The sequence below is a fragment of the Balaenoptera physalus genome (genome assembly GCF_965194825.1).
Source record: "Balaenoptera physalus genome assembly, chromosome: 8".
Taxonomy (NCBI): Eukaryota; Metazoa; Chordata; class Mammalia; order Artiodactyla; family Balaenopteridae; genus Balaenoptera; species Balaenoptera physalus.
This window is the reverse complement of record NC_138887.1, coordinates 55,973,828-55,988,289: the sequence shown is the minus strand read 5'-3', so window position 1 is coordinate 55,988,289 and position 14,462 is coordinate 55,973,828. Positions and strand designations below refer to the sequence as shown.

The 14,462-nt window shown below is 32.6% G+C and overlaps 1 protein-coding gene across 1 annotated transcript in view; it reads right to left on the bottom strand.

Annotated features, from left to right (window-relative positions):
- The window catches only part of DGKB (diacylglycerol kinase beta), a 925,979-nt gene that overhangs the window by 496,476 nt on the left and 415,041 nt on the right, over positions 1 to 14,462 (bottom strand). Inside the window, exons 9-11 of the mRNA XM_082472689.1 lie at positions 9,806 to 9,855; positions 6,484 to 6,558; positions 2,315 to 2,434 (exon numbers count right to left, since the gene is read on the bottom strand). Of these exons, the coding sequence (XP_082328815.1) occupies positions 2,315 to 2,434; positions 6,484 to 6,558; positions 9,806 to 9,855 (245 nt within the window). The remainder of the gene's footprint in view (positions 1 to 2,314; positions 2,435 to 6,483; positions 6,559 to 9,805; positions 9,856 to 14,462) is intronic.

Sequence of the window (14,462 nt, the reverse complement as noted above, 5' to 3'; positions counted from 1 at the left end):
CATAATTACATAGCTTTTCCATTTTATTAAAAGCCAATTTTAAAAACATTATTGACGTATTCTTTTTTTAAGAAGTGAAGAAAATACTCTCAGAATTGTTCTTCACAGGGGAACCATCCAATCTCATATTCAAGTTGATCTACAAATGTTAAACAATGTAGCCCTGCCATCTAGTGGCCATCACTGGGAACACAACTTTGGAACACAGCTTGGGTTTCTTTGAAACCCTGAATCGATTTCTCCTATTAAGCTCCAAAAAAAAAAAATCTTTTAACGAAAAACATAAAATATAAATCTAAGAATATGAATATAAAGTAAATTATGTATCATTAACCTGATGGACATTAATGGCAAAGAATTGTCATTCCGTTGAAATAAAGTTACTGCTACACTAGAAACTGATGAGGTATATTCTATTTGTTTAAAATATTTTTAGTTAAATCCACATAGATTTGTGGACTATATTTACCAATGTTATTTTCATAATTTCACAAATATCTGTATTTATGAATAAAACTAAAGAATTTCTAAGCAATATTTTCCAAAAGAAAACATTATTTCAAAATCTTTCTGTGATATTAAAAATATAGATGACTATATCTCCATTTCTGTACTTTCCTGTCCAACCCTCAACTACCAAATGATTTACTTACTTCTTTCATTCTCTCATACAAGAATTTCCATAAATATTTAGAATAAAAACATTTTAGCTTGAAAAATATAAAATTCCCTTTGGGAACCATTATCAATAGAATTGAATAGTCATTTGTCAACTATTTTTCAGTATAGAATATACACCAAACCTTACCAAGTTAACATTTAGTCAGTTTTCTTTCTGTTTTCTCCCAACAGTCTGATTTACATATGCTTTTGACAGAAGGTATATTAAACAATAATTACATATTTATGATACAGAGATATATAGTAAGTTATTACAAAACATATTAGGTTATGTATAGTATAAGAACATCAGATACAAGAAGTATTGCTTCATTAATTTGCAAAATGTAGAAATATGTATCTATTAACAATAAGGTCTATATTAACTTTGTTTTAATAAATTATTTACTTTAAGGGTAATTTCCTATTTATCATCTATTGGTAATTTTTCTTTTCCTTCCTCTGACCATGTCTAAAATCCCATGGGCCTCATGAAGGCTAAGATTAACCTGAATGTAAACGAATTTGAAGATCCAGGTGAACTGGAGACAAATTGTACCATCTGAAACCCATTTATATATTCCCAAACCCATATGTAAATATGTACAAACCTATTTTTATATACTCTCACATGTTTTACAAACACAGACTGCAAGATCTCTTGAGAACTGTCTTTAAAAAAATTGGTATCTTGAGTAACTGTGGCATAGTTTTGAATCTGAAAAATCGTTATAGCTGGTAACAGGAAGTATGAAGAATGTGGAGGTCAGCAGCAAAGTGGTGGACATTACATTCTTGCATCTCAAAACTCTAAATATTCTATGTGTCAGGGTGCTTTCCATCAGTAATGCTCTTTGAATCTAAGTATAAATTTTACTATACTCATGTTATAGTTAATTCTTATTTATTAAGCTAAGTATAAACATCTACCGTTGACTCATTGGATTTTTAAATGAACTATTACTAAAATTCACACCAAGCCGGGGCAGCAAGATTTGGACTCAGAGTCACCATCATATCACATTCTAATCTTATGTTGATCTACTTTATTCCCCAAACCACCAGTTTTAATTACCACTGGAGGCACTGATATAAGAAAACTTCGACAGGCTTAGAAGGAAGAACTTTGACAGACTGTTGATATGTAAGGAAAACATTTACACACACACACACACACACACACACACACACACACACACATGCATATATACTCAACCACCTCTATATATAATTGGCTCCTCCAAGTATGGGTTTGGTTATCAATAAAACAGATCATCTTCATGGGGAGGGGGAGTACAGAATGGGATGGAGCACCGCAGGAACCACAGAATGCAATAACACTGGGATGTTTCTTGCATTAGATAAAATAAGGTCAATGTTTTTTTTAACAAGATTGCACTTTAAATAGTGGGAAAAAAGAGAGATTATGTATTAAGTAATACGGTAATACCTAAAATGAATTAATATATTCGTGGCAAGTATTACTATACAAGGAGTTATTGTTAACTTGTACTGTAACATACGTATTTAGAAGAAGCAGGCACTCACTATATACTTAATGGTAGAAAATAGCCAGATGAATTTATAATCAAAATGTATAAAAGAGAACCCCACTGACTTACCACCAGGCCACCCCCTCTGTGTAAATGCTTACATTTTCTAAGCCCAGGAGCACAAGAAGTGGAATGGTTGTCATGCCTCCTTGAATCCATTCCTCCAGAGAGACTGTTCCATCATGATCATAGTCAATTTCTTCCATCATTTCATGAAGGATCTGGAGAAGAGGAGATGAGGAAAAACTTGAAATAAGTCAATAAAATAAATTTCATATGACACAACGAAGTATTGCACTGAATTAGTTAAAATAAACCGTGACTAGCAACTAAGTAGAGAGATGAGGTAAATATCTAAATAACTCGGTACAATGTTAATCCTATTATTGAGCATACAGTAGCTTTGCTATGATTTCGAGAACCTGATTACTTACACTGATCAACTTTTATAAATAAATGATTAACATTTAAATATTTTGTCACTGGATGGTACAGCTTAAACAAGAAGGTATCTCTAAGCATGAAAGTGATCTTTAATTGCTATCTCTAGATTATTTTTTTAAATTCAAATATATGCCAGATAATGACAGACCAAATTAACTTCACGGCAAAGAGCTGAAATAATTCTTTGCTAAGTGGTGTGGGGTGGAGGAATTAAGTTGCTTTTAATTGCCTATCAGAACTTAATGGAGCCAAGAAGTTAAACAATCAAATAATTTTTTGATTAGATTTCTTTTCTAAGGAAGACTTACACAGAGTGTCCTAAAATGTTCTCCGTAGTGTCTGTTTGTAATATATTTATCTCTCGGCTGCATAGTGCTAATATTAGTTGTTAATTCGAAGGGTTGTTGTGAGGTCAAATGTGCTAATACATTATAAGTATCTTTGAAGAGTATCTAGCATATATAGTAAGTGTAATATAGGTGTTGTTAGTGTTATATTAGCAGAAATTATATTTGCTAATATATATTACCCAAACATATTACCCTTGGCTGCTGGGAAGGCAAAGTACCTCCCATCTAATGGCACCAAAGTGACAAACATGGTAGAATCCCGTGAAGGAAGCAACTCACCACCTTTATCTAATATGGAACTTTTAATCAATTTGAAAAAAGAAAGAAATACAGAGAGCATTAGAAGAAAAATTTGAAAAGGTGCAATAAATGGAATAACTTGATATGTGGACAGAAGTATTATTTGTCTCAACACCCCTTAACTTAGTGGATTGGTGTCTTTCCTCAGGAAGTTTCTGAAAATCAGATTATTTCCCTTCATTGAAACAAACTTATCTATAGGTAGCGGAAAGAGACTCTTTGGAACAAAGTGATGTTGAAATAATTATTTCATTACACTCAAAATGAAAGACAAGGGAAATCATTTAGAATTGGGCAAAATGGCATACGGTCTCATTAAAAGGCCCTCCCCCTTGAAGACACTCTGATGAACTAGTAGAAATGAACAAATGAGGAGACAAGTAAAACACAGAGCGTTTGTTTCAGAGGACTGATACTTTCATATTGTACTTAATAAATCTAATGGTAGAACCTGGGTTAGTTTTTGAAAACTCCCTTCAAGGGCATCTCAGTCTACCCTGAGCCATCAACCTGAAATGTACAATTCTCTTTAGTTATTATGCAAACTTACCAGGAATCAGACAATGTGTACAAATGTACACACGTGTTTAAAATGGGGAGAGCTGCTGAATCATCAGGCAGAATGAGGCAGTTACTATGACAGCAAACAGCCAAGTCTTTTATCTTTACTCTCTATACTGACCACAGAAAGGGCAGACTTGTCAGTATGTGTCACAAATGACTAATAATGCTATATAGCTTTTTATTTGTATTTTCCAGTAGGTATTTGTCCTAATTAGACTGCCCGACCACTAACTGTTCCTTCTTTAGAGCATCCAGATCCCTCTTTCCTCAAACCCCCCACTGCCAAATACGGTGATGTGGTGGTGCCTCCTTCTGCTTTCAAAGCTGATTGAAAAAGACCCCCTTCCCTCTATTACTCCCGTGAGGACAAGAGCCTTGATTGATAGGTGAATTATATGCACATGCACATAGGGGTGCATGTGTCTTTTACATTTATAATGTTGTGTTTTACATTAACATAACCAGAAAAGGCAGCAGAACTTATGAGTCATTTGATTTCAGTGAAAATAGTATTAAGATGAATCAAGCGGTATTCTTAGAATTAAATACATTACCATCTACTTTATTATTCCATATGCAAACTGCAATTTTGTTAATGATACCCACTACTCATCATGTGCACAGCATGTGCGTTTCCATGTTCAAAAATAAAAAAAAGGAAAAGAAAAATCAGCTGAGTTAAAACTTGGAAAACCCTAATCCCAGTAAGAACGGTGCTCTCCCTCCCTTTCCATGACATTGCGTTGACTTTGTTGTACTTTAACCGCATTAGTTTGCAAAGCAAGGGAAAAGCTATCAGACCGCTCCTATCACATAATCATGCCATTACCATGCTGTTGACTGCATAAATGTGAATTTATGTGGTTAAATAGGTTCTTTGAATTCATACAAAATGTAAACCATTTACATAAAATTGATTTGTATTTACTTAATTAATGTACAATATGCTAAACTTAGTTGGTTTCAAAGAGAAACTATAATCAATAACATTCTCCCCCTAATATCCCTGTGGCCAAAGTAAAAGTTTCGAATCATGTTTGTTTTAATACACATTTGAATAATGTTGTAACTTTGGTATAAATCTATTGAAAATAAGAGGTTTTTAATGCTCTTATAGGCATTGTTAGATACTATTTCTTGAAACAATTTGATTAAAGTTTCCTAGCTCGATCTTTAACTAGATGCAGAGTTTTGGGCAAGTAACTAACATTTTGGGGTCTCCCAGCAATCCCACTCCTGGGCATATATCCAGACAAAACTATAACTCGAAAAGATATATGCACCCCTATGTTCGTAGCAGCACTATTTACAATAGCCAGGACATGGAAGCGACCTAAGTGTCCACCAACAGATGAATGGATAAAGAAGATGTGGTACATATATACAATGGAATATTACTCAGCCAAAAAAAGAATGAAATAATGCCATTTGCAGCAACATGGATGGACCTAGAGATTATCATACTAAGCGAAGTAAGCCCAACAAAGAGACAAATACCATATGATATCACATATGTGGAATCTAAAATATGACACAAATGAACTTATCTACAAAACAGAAACAGACTCACAGACATAAAGAACAGACTTGTGGTTGCCAAGGAGGAGGTGGGTGGGGAGGGATGGATTGGGAGTTTGGGGTTAGTAGATACAAACTATTATATATAGAATGGATAAACAACAAGGTCCCACTGTATAGCACAGGGGACTATATTCAATATCCTGTGATAAACCAGAATGGAAAAGAATATGAAAAAGAATGTATGTGTATGTATATATATATATATATATATCTGAATCACTTTGCTGTACAGTAGAAATTAACACAACATTGTAAAGCAACAATACTTTAATAAAATAAATTAAAAAATATTGGGGGTCTCAATTTCCTCATCTGTAAAATGAATAAAATAGTAGTATCTACCTTGTAGAGTTATGAGCCTTAAATAACACATATGCAAAGATAACAGTGCACTGTGCATAGTAAACCATCATTATCGTCTTCTTAATCGCCTTCATCCTCTTTTAGATTGAATATTTTAGCTATTTCCATATAAGGAAAATCATGGCGATCATAAAAAAAATGTCAGTTCTGACTTTTTTGTGGCATGGTATGACCTTGGCAGTGTCATCAGCAGCTTCTGTTCACCTACACCTATATTAGACTACCATTCAAATTAATTTCCATGAGGAAGAAAAGCAAAAGTTATTATTACTAAGGGCTTCAGAAAACGACATATACTTTTTCTTGTTCAGAATCCACTTTGGCTATTGATTAGAAATAGTAACTTAGAGTTATCAAAAGACATATACACACTATTATATATAAAATAGAAAACTAATAAGGACCTACTGTAGAGCACAGGGAACTCTACTCAATACTCTGTAATGACCTATATGGGAAAAGAATCTAACAAAGAGTGGGTACATGTATAAGTATAACTGATTCACTTTGCTGTACACCTGAAACTAACACAACATTGCAAATCAACTATACTCCAATAAAAATTTTTTAAAAATCAAATGCCAGTAATATATTAGGATTGCAAAAAAGATGAAAGAGAAAGGGGTCTTCTAGAATGTAGCCAACAGTTAAATCATTCCTATACCTACTGGATTAAGTTCAGTGACGTCCCATTCAAGGTACTCTGCCACATGCATCATCTGACTGATGATATTTTCTAGTTCCTGGAGGAGAGGGAGGGGGAGAGGAGGGAGGGAAGGAAGGAGAGGGAAAATGAATACAAGATCTTAGTAAGTTCTTCAACTTTGACTTACAGGAATTGATTTGTTCAACATGTAGCTCAAAAACTAAAGGAGTGAGATGATTAATTTTATATAAAAAGTAAACATATACCTCTTCATTTTAAAGGTCTAATTAACTATACATAAAAGAAGAGCCTAAATATACATTCCTTTTGTACTTTGTCTAGAAACCTTCACCAGGAGAGGGCACAACTATACAAAGAAAGGTTTTCTTCCAGGAGAAGATTTTTAAGAAAATTTTTGTTTGGAAAGCAGCATCTGATGAAAGTAGGAGCCTGCATATTTTCCAAAAAGCTGTGATTTTTAAGTACTGAGTATCCTGACCCCACAGCTTAAAAACAGGTGTGGAAGGGTGGGAGGAAGGGTTTGAGGGCAGCTGAGAGTTTTATTTTTATTCTGATACACTGAGAACGTATACTGACGGTTCTAGCCATTTACTGGTAAAATTTGCTCTGCTAGAGGTGTGTTCAGGTCAAGGTTTGGAGGCTAAGTGCATGCAGAGTTTATTTTACGAGGGGATAGAATTTTAGTCTGAATTTTCACATTCTTCTGCTCAACATCAGCTCTTTGAAGAACTGCTGGTTAATATATATGCCTTGGCTAAATAAATTATAACATTTTTTCATACCGATTTATTTAATGTTTTAATTTTTCTGTATCTTCAGAAAAGATTAAACATACTTTGTGAATGCTAATAATTTTAAGGGTAGTCCGTGCATGACAATTAAAAGTGGTATTTCATAGTATGATAATTTAAAATATAAGAAGTATAAAGAATAAGGCTTGAAAGTATATTAATAAAATTTATTCTACTAAAACCTCTCATCTAATGTACGTGGTTAATATGCATAAAATGAAGAAGAAAATATAGTAAAAGAGGGTTTTTTGGGGGGGGGGATTCATGGATCCCTCTGAGAAGCTGAAGAAAGCTACACTCTCTCTCTCCAAAATTATATATATGGAATCATGAAAATGTTATATAACACAGGTCATCCCAGAAACAATGCAAATACAAATGTGTTTATTTATTACAGATGAGAAAAAATTTAAACACTAATCCCTTGCAATTAGAGGCTAGAATTGTGTGTGTGTGTGTGTGTGTGTGTGTGTGTGTGTGTGTGTGTGTGTGTAACTAATCTTCCAGTTACTTTATCTTTGCTTATATACGCCTTAATGGTTTGGAACCGTTAAAGTCTCTGGATGTGTTTGGAGGAACAGAAACTATTTTTGGTGGACTATTGTGTACATATGTGGTACTAGATAAGTCATTTAACCTCTCTAAGACTCAGTTTCCTCAACAGTAAAATGGGTATTCTAATAGTACCTAGTTCATAGAGTTGCTACCAAGATTAAATATGCTGTTATATGAAATACATTTATCTTATCTGGCACAAGTGATCAATAAACATTAACTAGCATTATTAGACATACTGGTCATTTCTCAAAGTATTAATTTTCTTCTGTTTTGTCTCCAGTACATGAACATAGCCTTTAAATTTCAAAGACAAATGATATCAGAAGGTGCACTTCCTACCTGACAGTGAAGGAAATATCCTGGGGCAGTAAATTGTATGGAGAAAATCACAGAAATTAAATCCAGATCTTTATTTTAAAAAAGACTAATTTAATCATAAACAAACTTATTTATCCTCGGCTCATTGTTTAATATTGGGAATATAGCTATAAATATTGCTAGTAATCTACTATATGTTAACCAAAAAATGGCCAGAGACCAAGAAGAGCATTTGACTGAATTTTCTAATCAGCTGCCAACCCATGGCTAAAAGCCTAGTAAAGAAACATTGTTTTAATTTAATTAAAAAGAAAAAGAAAACAAATCTGCATTAAAAATATAATTTGCATTAGTGTAGTCAGAAATGCTACAATAAGCATATTGACATATGTAGAAGAAATCTAAACTTCTAGTCGTGAAATGCCACCAGAAAATGAGCAAATGTATCATGTTGCTTAACATTCCTAAGTGGAAAACTGAACAGTACTAGGCACTTAAAAATAACAGCATTTGAAAAATTAGAAAGACCCTAACATAAGAAATCCCACAATCACAGCATCAATTCAGATTGGTGGTCATTTCCTAGAGTAGGAATTATATATTTTTATCTCTCTCTGGAGAAACTAATGCACCATTATCCTACTCAGTGTTACATAAATATGTCTCCAACTTCACTGCTTTGCTTGTAAAAGTCTGTTCGAGTTCTGCCATAGAGAGGTACATCAGATGATGAGAGAAACTCATTAGCAGAAATAATGTTTATTTTAATCAATATTAAATATATCAAAACATTTGTTTTTACATGCACCTATGTACTTCAAAATTTCCATAATGTGACACTTATTCTTCTGTTAATATTCTTATATTTCCTTCATAGAACAGGACATGATATAATATACAAAATGTTAAATAGAAAATACATCTTTGGTGGAAACTGAGATGGATATACTCAGGAGGCCCTGATTTGAGAACTAAGAGTCTAACTTCTCCTCTGAAAACTGTCAATGATTTGCATATATTACAAATAAAATAAACATTTAATTATTACTTTCTGTGAGATGGTATTTTCCTTCTATTGATTTTTATGAGTAAAACTATAGATAGAGTGCAAGTTGGATTTAAAATCGGATGAGAAGGGAAGTTTGCCAAAGCAGTTTTAAATATAATTACCCATTTCATCAACATATGTGAGTAACAGTACTTAAAAAGTGGGAAAATAATAAAATGATTGAATCAACTTCATAATTCCTTTAAATTCTACCTGTATTCTTGATATTTTCCTAAGTGTCAAATCTCATTGATATATATATATGTATATATGTATATATACATATATATATACACAGACATTTTTTTTCTTTTTAGATCAATGGTCTCATCTTTCTCTTATATTTTATTCAGACAGGGTTGAAGTCTTTTTTATCTTTCTGTATATAAAAAGTCACTTTTTTGTAGTAAAATTATTCAGTAGAACAACTGTAATCCTAACAGTTTCCTCAGATCACTTGCTTTCAGAAAGTCAGATGATAAAAATGCTGTGTGAGTGCATAGAAATTATATTGTGTCTTCTGTGGTAATAGCTATAAATTTATTCATTGCATTTTTCAGAACAAACTACTTTGAAATTTTCACAGAAAATTTGAAGAAAAAAATTACCGAGCTGTCCAGGAAGCCATTTCCATCCGTGTCATAGAGGCGAAACATAACTAGAAATAAAAGAGGTGTTGAAAAAAAGATTATAGGCGAGTAAGATCAATGCTAGAATAAGGCATATTCTTTAAAATTTATTTTCTGTCAAAAACAAATACTACTAAATCCCTCCCCTCCTCAAAGCAATTGATTTTGGGATCATTTCTCAAGCTTAAAGATGAATTAATCATTAATAAAAATACTGGATATCAGATATAAATTCTACCAATTTTTGTTATATAGCTAGAAAACACTAAAAAGTGCTATTGTTTGTTCAAATTTGTATTACAAGATCATTAAATGGAAATTCGAAAATAACAGAAGAGAAGGAATTCAGACATTCAGAGTCTGAATATTAAAGGACAAAGTGGATAAGAAGAAATAATTAATTCAGAGGTCTGGAAATCAATTATAATTTGGAATCTACCATCCACTGTTATGTGAGCTTAGTCAAACGCTGTTTTCTTATCTATAAAATGAGGATAATCACCCTGTCATAAGACACACATCTGTTAGGGATAGGGGTTAAGAGGTACAAACTACTATGCATAAAATAAGCTATAAGGATATACCGTACAAGACAGGAAATATAGCCAATATTTTATAATAATTATAAATGGCGTATAATCTTTAAAAACTGTGAATCACTATGTTGTACATCTGAAACTTACATAATGTTGTAAATCAGCTGGATATGTATATGTATAAGTGATTCACTTTTCTGTACACCTGAAACTAACACAACATTGTAAATCAACTATACTCCAATGCAAATTTAAAAAAAAAAAAGACATTTGTTGTGAAAGTGAGATGATACACACAAAGGTGTATCAAAAGCTGTAGGTCATTACACAAATATAAGCCATTGTTTTGATTAATCCTTAAGCAGTATGGGAAAGAAAAAATTAGTGCAAAATAAGGGAATTTTCCTGATAGGGGATGCAAAGACATAAATGTCATTATTATCATGGGTATAATGGTGTATTTGTTTAAATCGGAGATGTAGTTTCATAGGGTAACCACTCTTTGAACTAATCAAATGAGGAAAAAGACACTACTGGCTCTGTGCTAGGGAGCTCAGGAAAGCAGGATGGCAGAGGTCCATGCCTGGCCTGAGGATTCCCTTGTATAATTCACACACCACCAGGAGACTACAGAAGAGGCTGCAGGTGCCTTTTTGAGATAAACAGAGAAGAATGACACAGCTGTAAAAATAGAGGAGTGGAAATGAGGGTTTGTGTTGGGTTTGTATAATTTCCTGGAGAGTCTTGATGTCTGAGGTCTATAATATTAACCAAAGACATTGACAACTAGGAGACATAATTATGCAGTGACCTTAATCTGTAACTCATTATTATTTTTATATTTAAAAATAAGTATTATATTTAAAAAATTCTAAGATATTTATAAGATGCAAAACTAGTCTGCACATCACTAAAAGGAAAAAAATGCCGCCAAACTAGCTAACATGTTCTATTCACTGTAAAATGGAAACAGACTTTAAAGATGTTGAAATGTAAGGGGAAATGTATACCTATTGAATTAAAGGATAGAATGTTAGGCTTGCTAAAGAATGTAAATATCTTGATTTGCAAACCATGATAATTGTTCTCTGTCATATACTAAATGAGAATAAAATTCAGAAAGAAAGAAACAAAAAAACTTACCACAAACATGGATACTAAGCATTTCAAGATTTTCTAGTATAGCATAAAATGGTAAAAATACCTTTTTAAGTGGCAAGAATTCATACACCATTCAGAGAAGGGGTAAGTACCAGGAACAAGGCAAGGACTTCCAAAACCTAACTATATTTTAGAATGAGGGACGCTTGTGACTCTGTTAATCCTTATTGGAGTAAATGACTGCTAAACCATTTCATACAGCTCAGGTATATGGACATTTACCTATGTCTACTGGTAAATGTTGTTGGAAACATGAGCTCAAAGACATACACACAAGTGGGGTGGGTGTGTGGGTACCTGTCATTCATTTTGGGCAGCATCTGAAACATCTTCCTAAATTCTGAAAGCCAGACTTTATAAAGCACAATAACAGATGAAAAGCCAGATACCTTCCTTTACTAGCCTGACTTGAAAATAGAGTTTGCACATGACCCAGCCTCTACCAATCGGAAGCACAAGCCCAGATGATCAATCAGATGCTAGTGACCCAAAAAGAAAGGGGCTTCACAGAATCCATGGTGATGAGAGGCAGCAGCAACAGCAGTAATTGAAGAAAGGGGTGTGTGACAGGGGTGGTAGCACTGAAAGCTGCTCTGTCTGTCCACAAAGAAGCAGTGATGGGTTGTCATATGTATAAGAAAAGAGTTATTAAAACTATCTTTACTTACAAATGATATGTTTGTACATTTAGAAAATTCTATTGAATCATCAAAAAGAATTGGAACGTATATATATACATATTTCATATATATATAAGAATTTACATAATGTATATATGTATTAGAACTTATGTAACTGATATGTTATCTATATCTTATTATTAGAACATATATGATATGTATTATATCTTATATTAGAACTTATATAACTATATAATTAGATCTTATATAACTTATATAGGTTATATGTTTTATATTAGAAATTATATAATGTATAAATATTAAGACATATGTTTATATATAAATATACATAAGTATATGTATTTAGTGATAGGGTAGGATTAAAAAGTCAATTGCAGTTTTACATACTTGCGAAGAACAATTAGAAAATGAAACAAAAAACATATCATTTACAATAACGTCCAAAAACCTAAATACGTAAGATAAATTTATCAAGAGTTGGACAAGACCTCTGTGCAAAAAATATAAAACTGCACCAAGAAAAATTATGGAAAACCTACATAAATGAACAGATATATTATATTCATGAAATTGGAAGATTCAATACCATTAAAATGTAAATTCTCCATAGATTGTTCTATATAACAGATACAATCTCAATAAAAACACCAGTAGCTTTGTTTTAAATATTAACATGGCTGATTCTAAAACTTACATAAAAATAAAAAAGACTTACAATATCCCAAACAACCTTGAAAAGGGAGAACAAATCAGAAGGATTTACATGACCTGACTTCAAGAGTTGCTAAAGATCAAGTGAATCAAGATAGTGACATGCTGACTAAGGGCTACACAACAGAACAATGGGAAATACAGAATATAGATAGAGATCCACACACTTATGGTCAACAGGGACCAAAGCAATACAATGAGATAAGAAAAGTCTTTTCAAAAAATGATGATGGAACAGCTGGATGGATATTCATATAAGACAAAGTACCTTGACCCTTATTTCACACCAAACATGAACATTAGGTCTAACTGAATTTTAACTTTAAAACTAAATTTTTTTGAAACGAAACTTTAACATTAAAGCAGAGCTATAAAGCTTCTAAAAGAAAATACAGGACAATATCTTCATGACCTCAACATAAGCCAATATGAACCATCAAAGATTTTTTAAAAATAGGTAAATTAAACTTCATCAAAATTGGAACTTCTGCTCATCAAAAAGAAGAAAAAAAAGACTATTAAGAAAATAAATAAGCCAGCTGCAGATTTGAAAAAAAATTTTCAGAACACATATATCTAACAAAGGACTTGTTTCTACAATATATGAGCAAACTCTAGCTCAGTAATAAAATAGCAAACAACCCAATTAGGAAAGAGGCAAAAAATCGAACAGATGTTTCAAAAATGGAAGAGACGTGAGTAGTCACTCATAACAAAGTACTCAACATCATCAATCGTAAAGAAAATGGAAATTTAAACCACAATTAGAGACCATCATATGCCTGCTAGAAAGACTCCAGAATTCAAGTTTTTTCCCCAAGACCAGTCTACCAAAGAAGTCTACTGAGAAGGCTTACCTTCTCAGCCTCTCAGTTGTCTAAGAATTTACAGTTTTAAAATAGTGGCAAAAGCCTGGTTCCCCGCTCCCAGAAATTTAACCCACAAATCCAACTTGCCTTGATAATTTCCTAAAATTTACAAACAGATTTTTTTTTTTTTAATATTGAGTTTAAATGTTCTAGTTGTTTCTAGCAGAAAAGTTGGTCTGAGAACACTTTACTGTTGTATGAAGTAGAAGCCCTAGTATATTTTTATATTAATTTCTACACACATTAACAGGAGTCAGTGGCTGTCTATAAATCCTGTCTAATTCACCAAGGAACAAAGTTGGAGAACTGTATGTTTTAGTTAATAATTATAGCAATAATAAAAACAGTATATATATATATTGAGCACTAAGTAACTTGTAGTCTAAATCTCACCAATTATAAATCAAAGATAAAAGTTTCCTTTGATTCTGATGAGAGAGAGGACTTCTAGGACTTCAATTTTCAGAGGTAAGTCTACTTTCCTCATTTAAAATTGTAGTGGGGTCATGCAAAACAAGAAATATTGAACACACATATTTACATTGCCTTTCTATTGAAGGTCCACTACAGTAACAGTAAGGGATGAAATAGGCATAAACACACAAGTACAAAGAAAACGTGAGAGGAGACAAGAAAAATAAAATTTTAGAGGCTGGAAAACACATGGTGACTGATGTAGAAACCTGAGAAATATAGACGTAAGCTGGTGGTGAAGAGG